Here is a 15,540-nt window from a genome sequence, read left to right on the forward strand (position 1 = left end):
AAAAAAAAAAAACTTTAATTCGCTGTTAATTTACTCACCGTTAGGCACTGAAGATGTTCCTGGCTTATTGTTTGTCAAAAAAAAAATTATAATTTTTTTTGGGTTTTCACCTTTTAATGTATAGGACAGTAGAGATTATTGACCCAAAAGCATGGGGAGCAGAAAGGGGGGAAGGATCGGCATAGGACCGCAAGGTGGGAATCGAACTCGGGTCGCCGCGAGTACCGGAGTGCATGTGTCGACACACTAACCACTACACCATTGGCGCCAACATTGTCAATCTTGAGCATAAGATTTCTGACTTACAGTGCATGTACTTAAACATCATACATACTCAAAAGTTTAGATCAGCTCAATTGATACATGATAGATATTGTCTGTCATTTTGCTTCATCAGACCTCAGTGTATCATCAGGATATGTGTATGTTTTTTTGACTCTCAAAGTTGGGTCTCTAATGGGTAGGGAGTTGAACTTATCATTGAAAGGTTACAGGTTCTAGTCCCGGGCATGAACTGCACTCTCTCTCACATATGATATCATGCTGAGGGGCACTAGAAGCAATAGCTGCCCTCTGCTCTGGGTGTTTGCTCACTCCGGGTTTATGCTCTCATTTCTCACTCATCTGTGTGTATTGGGATGGGTCAAAACAGAGAACCAATTGCCCATTCTCAAAATGATTGAAGTCTAGAGAGCAAAAATGCCCCGGTGACTCCCATTGTAAGTGTATTTCTATCACAGATGCTGTTGATAGAGCTTAACTTTTATTGACCCCACCAACACACACACATCAGGATCTTCAGCAGAGGATCTTGTGATGTGGTTTGAGCTGAAAAGCAGAGGACAGGAGAAGAAAAAGAGTGAGGGTTATGAAAAGAACTGATAGGGTGGATCATTCTCTCTTTGTTTCTTTTTCTTCATAGTTCAGGGTATTTTTTTCGTTTCTCTTTTTTTGCATCAAAGAATTTGACCAGCTTCAGTCTTTTGAAGTGGAGAGCGGACGAGTCTCTGAGTGTTTGTGTGTGTATGTGTGAGGCTGACAGAGAGACGGATTGTTTTTTGCTATTTGTCTTGGTGTGTTTTGACAGTGAGTTAGTGGAGATTTATGTTGGACTGGTTTGTGTTTTTGGAGGGTCATGTATGTATTCACTTCCTCCTTCCCCCCGGGGCGAACCCCGTCCTCTGTGTCCGTCCCTGTTCTGTACCTGTATAAATACTGGTGGGTGGGGCTTTTTATTAAAGACAGCTGTGTGTGTGTGTGTGTGTGTGTGTGTGTGTGTGTGTGTGTGTGTGTGTGTGTGTGTGTCTTGAAAAGAGGTGATTGAGTTGAAGTTTTTTTCTTCTTCTTCACACTCTATGCTTTTAAATGCAGTCGGTTATACATGTGTTTTGTTTGAACAGAGAGTACAGAGTTTTTTCTCTCCATTTTTTTCTGTGAGATAGCTTCATTTTTCATTTACTTGTACAATGTTGCGTAATGCAAGTACATTTCAGTTTTGGTTTTGGCCTTGATGGATCAGTAATTTTTCCATCAGACATTCTCAGGAAGCACACACACACATAGCGAGTGTTGAGTGATGTCTCTGGCGCGTTTGGAGACGTGTCTGCAGAGGTTTGGATAAGGTAATTAGTTTCAGAGACATTAGTTATTAGACAGGACACAGCTTGTGTGCAAGTCTTTGTTTATTTAATCTTTTTTCATTTTTTTGAAATAATTCAAGTTACATTTTTAGCATTTAAAAGTTTGGGATTCGTCACTTTTGATAGAGTTAACTTTAGAAAATGAACATAAAAGTACATATATTATGACACATTTTATTTGCATTACATCCTTGATTGTTAAACTCGTTTTCTGTTTTAAAAGTTGATGTTTCTGTGTTTATGCAAATCCTTATATGCTAATCTAATTTTCAACATGTATTTATTATTAATAAAAATGTGAATCAGTTTTTGTGCTTTATCTTTAAGTTACAAATTTTGAAATGAATATAAATTATAATTATTAGAATTAATAATATTGGAATTATTTGCCCCCCTTTAAAGTTTTTGTCTTTTTTTTAATATTTCCTAAATGATGTTTAACAGAGCAAGGACATTTTCACAGTATGTCGGATAATATTTTTTCCTCTGGAGAAAGTCTTATTTGTTTTATTTTGGCTAGAATAAAAACAGTTTTAGGTCAAAATTATTAGCCCCTTTTAGCAATATTTAGTTTTGATAGTCTACAGAATAAACCATCGTTTTACAATAACTTGCCTAATTACCCTAACCTGCCTAGTTAACCTAATTAACCTAGTTAAGCCTTTAAATGTCACTTTATAGAAGTGTATTGACAAAGATCTAGTCAAATATTATTTATTGTCATTATGGCAAAGATAAAATAATCAGTTATTAGAGATGAGTAATTAAAACTATCATGTTTTAAAATATGTTTGAAAAATCTTCTCTACATTAAACAGAAATTGGAGAAAAAAATAATTAACAAGGGGGCTAATAATTCAGGGGGGGCTAATCATTCTGACTTCAACTGTATGTCAAGGTATCTGCAGGGTCTTAAAAATCTTAAAACATCTTGCATTTCAAAAACCAAATTTTAGGGCTTTAAAAGTCTTAGATTCATTGAAATATTGTGTTGTAGGTCTTAAATAATTTTAAACAGTTTTTAATATTCCTATGTCCATGCAAAGCTATGCCCAATTATGCCAACACCCAATTGTGCCATATTTCAATAAAAGTTTATATATTTATATATATATATATATATATATATATATATATATATATATATATATATATATATATATATATATATATATATATATATATATATATATTTTTTTTTTTTTTTTCATCATTATTTGAAATATATTTGGACCACACTGCATAATAATGATATATATTATTAATATATATTATATATTTTTTAAATGTAACTGATTAAATAATAGTGATTATTGAATTATTGAAATGCTCCAATGTTTTATTAATTTAATTGTTAATTTTTTAAATATTTATAAATTAGAAGTTAGTAGTACCATTTATTGGTATAATATCCTCCAGGTCAGAGCAGTTGCCAGGGTCTCGACTTTCATCACCATACCAATGTTTAGACTACATTTTTTTTCGAAACACACTTGCCATACAGGAAGTCATCTTGTGCCAGACAGGAAGTAATCCATCAGCAAGTCAGAAGAGGGAGCGTGTATGGACATGCTCAGTAGCTTTATTGTGTTTTTCAACATAAATCTGTTTGATTGTTATTTGTTTAGGTAGTAAAGTACAAGTGATATTGTTAAAATAAGCATGTCTAATGACCAGACAGTTAAAACAAGAACGCAGATAACTTACTAAAAATACAAAGAACATAAATTATTATATTAAGTTTCATTGTGCTGCGAAATACATTTATAGTTTTATATATAAATATCCAGAACAGGACTGTCCTTTTATAAATAATACGACTTTTTCCTAGTGTGAATGATTTAGTACAGTAAGAATGTGAGATAAGAATGGTCAGTGACTGAAGAAATTACTTTTTTTTTTTTTTTTGGAAACTAAATTTTGAGGAGCCTGATTTGAAATTTGCTTATGCAAACTAGCTTAAAACAAAGATTCTGGCCTTGGCTTCAATAGTAAATTTGGCTTGCAAATGCCCAGTCCACCTCCCATTTCTCTGTGTAAGAGCTAGCTAGAGACGGCTGAACTTTGATGGCAAACCCAGTGTGCATTCAAAAAAAATTCTAGACTGTATCAGGACATTATTAAAGATTTAGTGACGAAATTTATGTACAATGTAAAAAATACCTGTAAATAGTTTACATATTTCCTCTCTGCTCTGTTGACTTTTTATGTTGAAAATTCAACTCTACAATTTAACAAGGTGGCTTTTATTGACATTTTATTATTTGAAATAATATAATGTATAAGAAATAATTTATTGAGAAATAAGTGTGTAAAATGTTCTGGCATTTTATTCCAAGGTTTTTGTACCATAATATACAGTGCTCAGCATAAATAAGTACACCCCATTTTGAAAATGAATATGTTTATCTATTTCTCAGTAATATAATATACATGTTTAAAAATATAAAGCTAATGCATTTAAATTCCTGCGAAAAAAAAATTAGTTTCTCCTGATTTTTGCTCCTTTTTTATTCTTATTTAATATTTTTTTACTAACATGTAGATTTGGGCTACTAATTTTAGACTATTATCGTAAATTATTTGTTGGATTAGCTCCAGATTTGGTCCACTTCAAATATTGACTATTGTATATGCACAAATATAATATTGTAAAGCATCCTATAGAAATATTAATATAAATGAGAGATTTGTAGGGGGTGTACTCATGTATACTGAGCCCTGTACAAGACCAACCCTGGCAATATATCACTTTAACTGTTTAAAAATGTTCATAAAAGTCACTTTTTCAAACTTTTCAACGTTCCAAGGTTCAAGGTCCCGATGCAATTCAAAATCATATATAAACAGGGAAAAATACAAACAAGAATCACAAAAAATTGTTAATCTACAGATATTTTTAGTGTAGCTGTAGTAAAGTTGATTAAACTTATTGACCTACATGTTAATGCTCTGTTCTGATGTGTAAATAAACATTGTACTATTACAGTTCTCTAATGTTTGCAGAAAATATAAACAAATCGCTTTTTTTACAGTGTATTCACAATTTTACAGTGCGTTTATGAATTATGCTGATGGTGAAAATCTTCAGAATTAATCTAAAGACACCTCTGGGGTCTGTTCTTCATACCTCGCTTAAACGATCTAAGATGATTTGGCAGATCCGGGATCTTTTAAATGTTGTTAACTGATCTCTGGCTAATTTGGTTCTTCAAACAAGTTTGTGAATCAGATTAAAATGTCTGGATGAACTGATCTGAAATCGCTGTGTGTGTTGTGTGGTACAGATCTATTGATCTTCGAAATCATGATCAGCAATGCAACGATTGGCTGACGGCACAGCAGTGTGATGACATCATCTGATTAATATTCAATTGTCCATGTGAGCAAAATTACATAAAATTCATAGTAAACGATTTGTTAAATATGATACGCAAGAACTTTCCACCTTTGTTGTGGGCTGCTTACACTTTCATGTGTCAAGAGTATTTAGCAATTTAAAAAGGATTTTCTTTATTATAGTAGCCTAGGCCTATTCAAGTGTCTTAATCTGCATAAGGAATACAATAATTTTTGCATCAAAACAGCAATTTGATATCTGTAAAGGAGTCTGCAACTTTTGCGAATCATCAAATCACTGGCATATTAGCCGTCAAAACACGTGCATGACTTCATAAATTATTATTCCTTTAAAAAAACAGTCGAATATTGTGCATGTCTAATATTATACACCAAGGGTCACCAATCTCGGTCCTGAAGGGCCGGTGTCCCTGCAGGGTTTAGCTCCAACTTGCCTTAACACACCTGCCTGGGTGTTTCAAGTATACCTAATAAGACCTTGATTGTTCAGGTGTGTTTGATTAGGGCTGGAGCTAAAATCTGCAGGTAACCGGCCCTCCAGAAACAAGTTTGGTGACCACTGTTATACACAAACAATACTAAAGCTGCTTGGTACCTTAACATAGTATGCGTATGTATCTAAAAAGTCCATATTTATATCTGTTCTCTGTGAAAACCTTGGGGAGAATCACCTTGTGACAATTTTATTTCAGAGTGCAGATTGCATAAGTTTGCATATATATATATATATATATATATATATATATATATATATATATATATATATATATATATATMTCTTTTTTTTTTTTTTACTATTTTACTATTTTCCTAAGTGTATAACAATCATATTAGCATTTGATACATACATTCAGTGTTGTATTTGCATGAAAAGACCCGATCTAATCCTGTTCATATGAAATAAGCCTGCTGAGGAGCAGGTTTGAGCTACCAGAACTGTTGCTATGACTACAACTATCGGATGAGTTTTGAAGAACGAAACGATCCAGGATCATGTCAAATCGTCAATATCTAAATCCAGCTAATTGTAATCCACATACGAAAAGCAGACCCCTGGTCTCCATGGGTACAGTTAGATACAACAATAACTTTTTCCGCATTAGCATGTGGCAAAGTCATAAATGGGCAAAGTCATAAAGTATGAAGCGGTGGTATTGACTCGTGCTTCAGAAACAGCATTAAACTCATCTTCATAAATGATTTCTTTTTCCCAGAGAAAGTTACTGGGATGTCCGGATCCACATTTTATATTACTTAATACTTGTCATGTCTTATTTGCATAATATGTCACCTTTAATGATGCATCATGTTATGGTGGATGTCGGATTTGGACATTGTTGGTCTTGTTTAGATGAGCTTGCTCTGCAAACTCCTCTAAGGAGGATTTTTGCGCTATGGTATTGTGATTTGATGTGTATACTTGTTCATTTGGTTTACGGGGACACAAATTTGTAGATTGACATGGGTATAACTCTGGTATGACAAAGTTGTTTTTCGAGGACATCATATGCCTTGTGTAACTCAAAATGTTTTAAAAATCACACTTAACGGGGACTTTTAACATTCGGAATTTGCCAGAGGTTTTATATGAGAGTTGTGTTTAAAGGTAGGGCTAGGGCAATATATTAAGTATTTTTTACAGTATAAAATACATTATACCTACGTCCTTGTAAACCATGTATACGTGTTTGTGTTTGTGTGTAGCATGGCAGTGCAGGCAATCAGATCTGCTTGAGGAATGTGTGTGTGACACTGACCCTGTTAAAATGACAGATTGTCCAACAGCTGCTTCAGAGTGTTTGGAAAGTCAAACTCTCTCCAACACACACTCACACTTCAGTATTAAAGGCTAAATGAGAAACTAATCGCACTGATGGTGAACACACACACATTATCATCATCATTACTATCATCTCAGTGTTAGAGCAGATACAGCGATGTATCGGAGGATCGCGATGACGTCAACGATGGACAATGACATCATCTATCGACCCATCCCTAATAGACATACATATAGACATATATGTCATATATAGACTAATTATGTATATATATATATATATATATATATATATATATATATATATATATATATATATATATATATATATATATATATATATATATATATATAATTAGTCCTGCAAGCCTTATGTAGAGTTTATGGGAAATAAATCAGCTCTAATAATATGTAAGCTGCTTCCCAATTCACATAATTACACAACAACCTAAAAGTATGTACCTTTTTGTAAAGGAAAAGTATATACTTTTGAGTGTGTAACTGAATAGAATGCTTGCTTTGGGACATGTTGCTTAGTTATGTCCTGTCAATTATCCGCACATCATCCACATTTCTTTTATATTTAATGAACTACTTTCCTGGAGAAGCAGCAGCAGGTTAATCTCCCATTCACAAATCTTTCATGCAGAGAATTTTCCTCAGGTCATTGAGTAATTATGCATTCTGAAGGTAATGTCCAAACATATCTTGATATAAGTTTAGTCTACATTGTTGTTGTGCATTGTTGATGAAATACAACACGGAAAACACAGTTTAAATATATTCCAGTTGGCTAGATATTGATTAACAGTCATTCAAGTCTTGTGTGTCCGCCATGTTTGTAGTTTGTTTACACTTTTTACCTGAGTTGTTCTAATCAAATTCACGTCCAACTTGCAATGCATTGTGAGCAATAGTAGCGGTTAGAATATGGACGCTTTTACACTTCGAATTTTTACCAGAAATGATTAACCATCCGGGAACCTTTGGCATACTCTTTTCAACATACTATTGTTTGGAACATACATATTTATTTTCGAATACTATTTAGGATGGATAGTATGTGAATTGAGACGCAGCAACAGTTTGGTCTAATGTGCATTTCCTGAAGGTCACCTGCTTTTACTGACATTTTATTTTGTTTTACATATGTTAATTTTTAATCCTAAATTTAATGCAGTTGTTTTTTGTATTGTATGCAAATTATATAGCTCTATTTTTATGATATTGCTGCTCTTCAGATTTGTGTTATTTTGATTACAGTACCAGATTTATATTATTGTACTTGAGGCAGAACTAAAAGCTAAAGAATCTGGAAGTATGCATGTGGAAGTATGCATGCGGTTTATGGTCTAATGATGAAGAGCTGAAGGCAGCATTCAGTGCGCATTAGCTCATGCTCCAGCGCAGCAGTAATCTCTGTTTGTTTAGAAAGTGTGTGTGAAGCTGAGAGGAGCCTAAGTGTTTCTGATGTTACCTGACCCTCTCCATCTTTTCCTTCCTCTCACTGTAGTATCAGCTTACATGTAATTTTCAGTCCTCTCGTAATGAATGGCCGCTGTGGACTCCAGCTGCCTGAGAGCTTGTTGGATGCTGGGATAGTGTGGGATCTCACAGTTCCTTCCACAATCATTAGGTCTCTAACACTTGTTGTGATGGTTTGAGGGTAACCAGTAGTTGTTAATTTGGGGAATGATATTTGGAAAAAGTAGTTTCTGATGAATATATACATAATTTATTTATCTATATCAATTGCATTTATACTTTTAGTTTAGTTACAAAAAATATTATTTACAGGTACATTTGATTTGTTTTGACAGAAATAACGTAATCTTTATTCAGAATTTGAATGACATTTAGTTGTGGCTATACCATGCTTTAGCCATAATTGTCATCATAATTGTATTTGCCAGATATTTTTTTCATTCAGGTTTAGATTAGGACTCTAAACTGGCCATTTCATGATTTTAATGTTTTCAGCTTCAAGGTAAAACTGTGTTACATGTTTTGCTGTGTTATAGGGCTCATTGTCTGGCATACTCTGCATTATTCTGTCATCTCTGTCATTTTGAAAAACTGGAATGATTGTGACCTTGTAAAGACACAATGTTCTAGAAATCATAGATTTGGAAAAAATTTTTTAGAACGATTTTAAAAAATATAGGATACATTTTTTATAATGTGCTTCAGAATTTCAGAAATTTGATCACTGTATTTTGTATAATTTTTTAGTGCTGTCAAATGACTAATCGTGATTAATTGTATCGAAGATAATATCTGCATAAAATCTAAAAACATACAAATGAAATATATTTATGAACATATTTATAAACATTTATATACAAATACTTTAAACAATAGTCATGCATATATAATATATGCACAGTATACAAATAATATTAATTATTATTTTAATGTAATAATATAAGTAATATAATAATTATTAGTATAATATATTGAAAATATGAACTTTTATTTTTTTACAATTAATTGTTTGATGCTAATTTTACGATATATTAAATTTAAAATACATTAAAACTGGACAGTTTCTTTTAGTTGTAATAATGAAGCCTACATAATTTCTCATAATATTTTATGACTACGGTTTCTGAAAGATCATGTTAAAATTCAGCTTTGACAACCCAGTGAAATTGCATTTTAATTAATTTAAATGTGAGCACAAAAGATGTATTTTAAAATTAAATATAAAAAAATTGAATAGTATGGACATATATTTTTATAATGACAGTCATCTTTTTTTGTTGTATGATTTTATTTCTATATTAAAATATAACATTTGTTTGTTTGCCTCTACATGTCTGTGAAATTCATGGACTCATGTGGGTAAAGCAACAGAGCTGCTCCCTCTAGAGGATTAACGTATAAAAGCATTCAGTTTTACAGCTGTTGGTCTTCTCTGTGTGTGCAGGTTTCTGAATCACGTTCGCGCCGCGTCTCTGCAGGATCAGGCTGGCGGTTATACATCAGGACTGGCCTGTCATCGGGCCATCCAGGACGCTTTCAGTGGCCTCTTCTCCTTGTAAAATTGGAAAAGGATGGAAAGTTCTGACTTTCAAAAGACTTACAATGGGAGAAGTTGGAAGTTTGAGAAAGAAACATCCCAGTTTTTCTGTTAAGAGGGTGTGAGCTATAATAGGTGTACAGATATTTTTGTTGATAAGTTGTTTTTTTTATGCGGTGTTGGTAAATAAACACAAGAAGATTTTCTTCGTGTCAGAGTTAGTTGCATGACCATCTCAGAGAAATGCAACAGGAATGATAATTTATTTTAAAAATTTAAAAGAACAAAAAAACTAAACACTCCAGGTTTACCATATTAACATGCAAGTAAACCAAACACTGAATTTATTCAGTTCGTTGAATCTTCACACTTCTGTTTTTTAGGACATGGCTCTTCTGAAGTGTCTGTGGAGAAAGAAACACATAATACAGCAGGAATTACAGCAATATTTTTCAGCAAATTAATAAAATCAATTATAAATTACAGTAGTCACTTATATTATTGCATTTGGCATAGTAAGAAATTAGTTTAGCTTTTTTTTGCCACAGGATGATAAAGGTAATTGTGTTTTTTTTTACTTGCAATTTTTAATTTAGATATTTTCTTCCCTCACAATTAAGAAGAAAAGCTGAAGTTTGGGATACCAACAGAACTGAAAAGTATTTATTATTACTTTATCCGTGTATTTGTATTTACTTCATGCTTTTAATCTTCTACCAGCGTGTCTTACCTCTGTCTTGGGTGTGTGTTTTGTACAGGACTCCCCTCGGCAGAGTAAAACTCACACACATCATCTCCTTATTAGGTGCCACGTTCCTCACCAGATGCACGGAGCACTGTCCTTGCAGATTAGTCTTTAAACTGGCCTCTGCTCGCTCCACTACGTCCCGCTGAGGATCATTCTCTTTGGAGAACCCATAACAGTGCACCTGAGGCAGGTTAGAGAGACTCTGGTCTGGTTCTGGGTCCAGTAAACCCTTGAAAGCATCAAGGAACTCAAGAGCCAAAGCAGGAAGGTTCATCACCACATGTATCTTTTGTGATCCCTTCATTAGAGCAGGCAGTCGCTCCCTGACCGGCCCCCGGATAAAGTCCCGTCCATCCAAGTTAGATGTTGTTATTTTTTGGTCAACCTTGTTGAGCTTTGCATTGTGCTGGAGCCAACGAAAGGACTCTGGGTTTAAGTCGTTAGCGAGGACCGCACAGCCTCGACGAGCTGCTGGGATGGCAAACGGACCGACTCCCGCGAAAACATCCACTACAGTATCACCTCGATGAAGGAGGGAAACTATACGCTCGTGTTCGGTGCTCAGTCGAGGGTTCCAGTACACACGAGAGAAATCAAACTCGTATAATACCCCATTTTCACGTACCTGAAAGAGGAAAAACTTTAATTATACACGGATGTGTATTTATTAATTAATATTTAGGTTAATTCCATGTGTGACGTGAACTAACCTTTGCCACCATGTTACTCTCTCCAGCCAAAACCTCCATTTGGAAGTTCCTGTATGTGGAGTCAATGGTGTTGGTTTTGTTGACCACACAGGTGATGCCAGGGTTTTTATCTATGATCACTTGACCTGGAACAAAATCGAATCAAGCAAAAACAAACTGAAAGATGAAGGACTGGAATTAAAATACATTAAAACAGGGGTGTCAAACTCCTAGAGTTCCTGGAGGACCGCAGCCCTGCATAGTTTAGTTTCAACACTAGACATGGGACGATAACCCTTTTCAAGGTATACTTTGGTTTGGAAAAGTCAAGGTTAGGACAACAGTATCAAAGATGTTGTAATAAATTGTAATGAAATCTGTGTTTTTGAAACTAATGAAGACCGCAGAAGTCAATGATTCATTTGAAATATTCAGCCTGACATGTTTATTGCTCCAAAATATCTTAAATGTTTCTCAAAATAAAATATATTGTGTTTAAAGGGGAAAAAAGTTTTTTTTTACCCAGACATTTAAAAAAAAAATATTAGAGCAGTAACCACCATACTGTAAACTGTGATATTTTTATCCAATTTTATCATACCATCAAAATTATATACTGGCCCATGCCTATTCAACACATTAAAGCTGCGGTCACACTGCACTTTTCTCCCCTTAGACTTCCATTCACACGCACGCAAATGCATCAGATTTTTTTTCAAGTTTCGGATTTAGCTGCGTTAGAACGTTCAAGCTTGGTGGACTCTAACCTGCGAAATCGCATTACATGATTGCGTGAGACAAACCGAGGATCAAAACATGACTTCTCAGGACAGAAATTTAAAACTTGGACCAATCGCTCACTTTTTCAATTTTTTTATTTTATTTCTAATCCCGCCGCTTTTCCGCAAGCTCAAACTCAAATGTGACTGCAGCATCATCTGTAGGTTTCAAACAAGCCTGAAGGACTCAATTGGTTTGATCAGGTGTGTGTAATTAGGGTTGGAACTAAACTGTGCAGAGCTGTGGCCCTCCAGGAACCTAGTTTGACACCTGTGCACTAGAACATTTACCACTAAATATTTTAGGCCAGAGATGTCCAAACTCAGTCCTGGAGGGCTGGTGTCCTGGAGAGTTTAGCTCCAACCCTAATCAAACACACCTGAACCAGGTAATCAAGCTCTTACTAGATATAAAAGAAACTTCCTGGCAGGTGTGTTGAAGCAAGTTGGAGATAAACTCTCCAGGACCGAGTTTGGACCCCTGGTTTAGGCCAAAATGAAAAGTTGAAAAATAACATTGAAGCTTTATTTAGAGCTTCTTAAGAGTTTGACTGTTCATCATCTATTTAATGCACATACAGTAACACGCATTTAACTGTTAAAGTTTATGAGTCAGCTGTGTGGACGCTTGGGTTGGGTTATCAATAGTAATTTTTCTATGTTAACTGTTTTATGGTAGATCAGGTTTTTTAGTTTGGGCTGATTTCTGTTGATGATGGATAAACAAAACCTCACCAAATTTTTACTTTGGCCAGAAATTTCATGTTTTTATTTTTAAATAACAAAATTCAATTAAAAAAAATAATTAACTGTTAAAAGATATAGTATATAAATAATTGTAAACCAACACCATTCCAAATCTGTATTTGACTAAATATATATTTGTACAGCATTTGAGCTAAAAACAATTAATAATGGCCCTGCTGAGCTTTCATTTAGCAAAATATGTTTTTTTGCTCCACAATAAACAAAATGCATATAGTTTTGAAAGTTGGACTTGTGATTCAAAGGTTACAGGTTCTAGTCGTGGCACCAGCAGGGACTGTTGGTGGTGGGAGTGATCAAACAGCATGCTCACCACCCACAATACCACTGCTGGGGTGACTCCTATGAGCAAGGCACCAAACTAGCTGCCCACTGCTTCTGGTGTGTATTCACAGTGTGTGTGCATGTGCACTCAGAATTTTTGCTCTGCATTTAACACTTCTGAGTAGGGGTCACCATATTTGGCAACATGCCACAACTTCCTTTTTTCCTTTCAAGAGTTCACACTTAGATATTGCTTGATAATATTAGCAGGTTTGGCATGCTGTCCTGGGAGAGAACCCAGAGCACGGATGAGCCCAGGGTTCCCGCCTGGTCGAAAAGCATGCAAGGAGGTACAAGATCAGGTAGTTCTCGAGAGCTCCTCCTGGAAAGGAGTAAAGAGGTAAGATGGGGTGGATGGGGTGATTCTTCGGAAAATGAAGATAAGGGAGTTATTCTAAACAGGCTGTTTATAGTAGGTTTGGAATAATCTGATTGAGTTCCTAATGATAACAGATGGCAGACCAGCCATGATCAATCATCTCATGTGCTCCTTTCGAAACTAGTTTGTGAAACTTTACTAAATGACAGATTTGTTTTCTTAATGAGGTGATTTGTTGGTTTATATATTGTCTCACCGATCAGTTTTCTGTAGGGTAGCTGATGTTCTCTCAGGTTCATATGGGCAATGTGGCCCACTCTGCTAAATCCTGATGTCACACCCTGTCCTTCAGGAAGAACAGCTCGCAAAATCTCTTCGCTTTTAAAGTTCTCATAGGTGAGTTTCAGTTCATAGCTCTGGATCTCCTGAGGCACGCTATAAGCTTTCAGAGCTTCTGCCTCATCACTGCCAAACGAGTCTGAAGATGTAATGCTGTTTGGGTCCAATAACAGCAGCCGATGTTCAATATTACCACAGTCTGCATTTCCATCTTCACTGTGTTCCTCCACAACACGCTTGAGTCCTGGCCTCTGTAATGCCACTTTCTTCAAACTTTTCACTGCTTTGTTGAGAATGTTGGTTGGTAACCGTATGGCGGGAACGCTCACTGTCTGATTGAAAGCAGAGCGGTCCAGTTCTGTCATGCCCCGTACAGTGGAAGGGGGCTTGAAGAGGCCCAGATCGGTCTGTGATTGGTCAGTCATGACTTTCTGAGACCTCATAAAATGGTTTAAATTCTGAGATGTAAATGTACAACTGTGATGTCTCTGCAGGAGGATGAAAAGTCTGGCAGATCTGTTGGTGAAAAAGAGAGAGATGGAGTTATGGCCTGTGTACCTAGAATTTATTGAGGAAAAAAGTTCAGAATTTTTAAAATTGCCTTAGATGTCCTGCAGATTTTAAGCAGCTGTGGATGCATTGCTACCTGTACATTTAGCCAAAGTCCACCAGGCTGTGTGCGTTAAATCAATCGCTAAACTCGTAGTTACTTTATCTATGCATCTGTCACTCCCAGTCAGTGAACCACTGAAAACCATCAGTCTGTTTACATGCTACAGCCTTTGTGTTCAAATAGCCAAACACCATGAAACCCCCATACAACAGTCCATGGACCGAATGATATATAGTGAGAATATAAAAGAATTAGTAAAGTTTTACTTGGATGCACAAACAGCCATCTTGCCATTTATGATGCTAAAAATAAATTATTTTATTTTAACAAAAGTGTAGCACATAGCTTGCATAAAATGTATATAATTAGTTGCCCTAAATCCAGCGTTAAAGATTTTTTCTACTGGCCTGAAAAAAAGAAGTTCATAGCTATTTCTTAGCCATATATTTTAAATAGTGTGTCAAAAATAGCATCTGCAAATCCAGAATTTAAATATTTAAAAAATTTTAATAAATGTGAAATGAGCAAAATTCTAAGTGTTATGCAAACAAAAAGCAGTATGGAAAATGTGCATGTTCTTTATTGCAGTTCTAAATTATTTTAAAAATGGTGGCTCACTTGCCAAACTGACGGCAAACAGTGGAAAACATCACTTAATTTTTTGTTGTTGTGTTGTACCAATATAAATGTCTGCTTCCAAGATGTTAAAAAACACATTTTCTTTTAGCCTCATAATTTGAAGTTGCCGCCTCTTTGCTGCACTTGTTGTTATCAGGTTACCAAAAAAAAATAACATGCTCACAACATCCAATCACATAAGAGGAACCGAAAAGCAATATGGTGTTTACAACTTTACAGAAGACTTTTCGAAGACTGTTTTTGCATGCAATTGACAAAGTCGCCTGATCGGGCCAGTAATGATCATGTCTACTATCTTGCACGCTGGCCCTGGGCCATTGGGCAGTCCTTATTGTTGAGCACTGCCTAAATCACTCAGTAATCAGTTATTAGTAAGAGAATTAAATGCTTATTTTATAATAAAAACATTGCATTTTTAATAGTATTGGGAAACACAATGCAGTGCTCTCACATGCTAAAAAAATTCAGCAAGATTTTCTTTTCTAATGCTAATTGATTTGCTAGTGTACACTACTTGTTGAGT

General features: G+C 35.0%; 2 protein-coding genes across 3 annotated transcripts in view; one reads left to right on the plus strand and one right to left on the minus strand.

Moving 5' to 3' along the window:
* Nucleotides 1–10,006, plus strand: part of mnat1 (MNAT1 component of CDK activating kinase) — a 33,646-nt gene extending 23,640 nt beyond the window's left edge. Inside the window, 1 exon segment of the mRNA NM_001006100.1 lies at nt 9,710–10,006. Within this exon segment, the coding sequence (NP_001006100.1) occupies nt 9,710–9,824 (115 nt within the window). The 3' untranslated portion in view covers nt 9,825–10,006.
* The window catches only part of trmt5 (tRNA methyltransferase 5), a 5,977-nt gene continuing 440 nt past the window's right edge, over nt 10,004–15,540 (minus strand). The window contains exons 2-5 of one of the 2 annotated variants that reach the window (XM_073919709.1): nt 13,683–14,281; nt 11,261–13,429; nt 10,533–11,175; nt 10,004–10,206 (exon numbers count right to left, since the gene is read on the minus strand). In XM_073919709.1, the coding sequence (XP_073775810.1) occupies nt 10,151–10,206; nt 10,533–11,175; nt 11,261–11,299 (738 nt within the window). In that variant the 5' untranslated portion in view covers nt 11,300–13,429; nt 13,683–14,281 and the 3' untranslated portion in view covers nt 10,004–10,150. The remainder of the gene's footprint in view (nt 10,207–10,532; nt 11,176–11,260; nt 13,430–13,682; nt 14,282–15,540) is intronic. The other variant, NM_001145583.1, reaches the window with a different exon arrangement.

Source organism: Danio rerio, chromosome 13, assembly GCF_049306965.1.
Source record: "Danio rerio strain Tuebingen ecotype United States chromosome 13, GRCz12tu, whole genome shotgun sequence".
NCBI classification, from domain to species: Eukaryota; Metazoa; Chordata; class Actinopteri; order Cypriniformes; family Danionidae; genus Danio; species Danio rerio.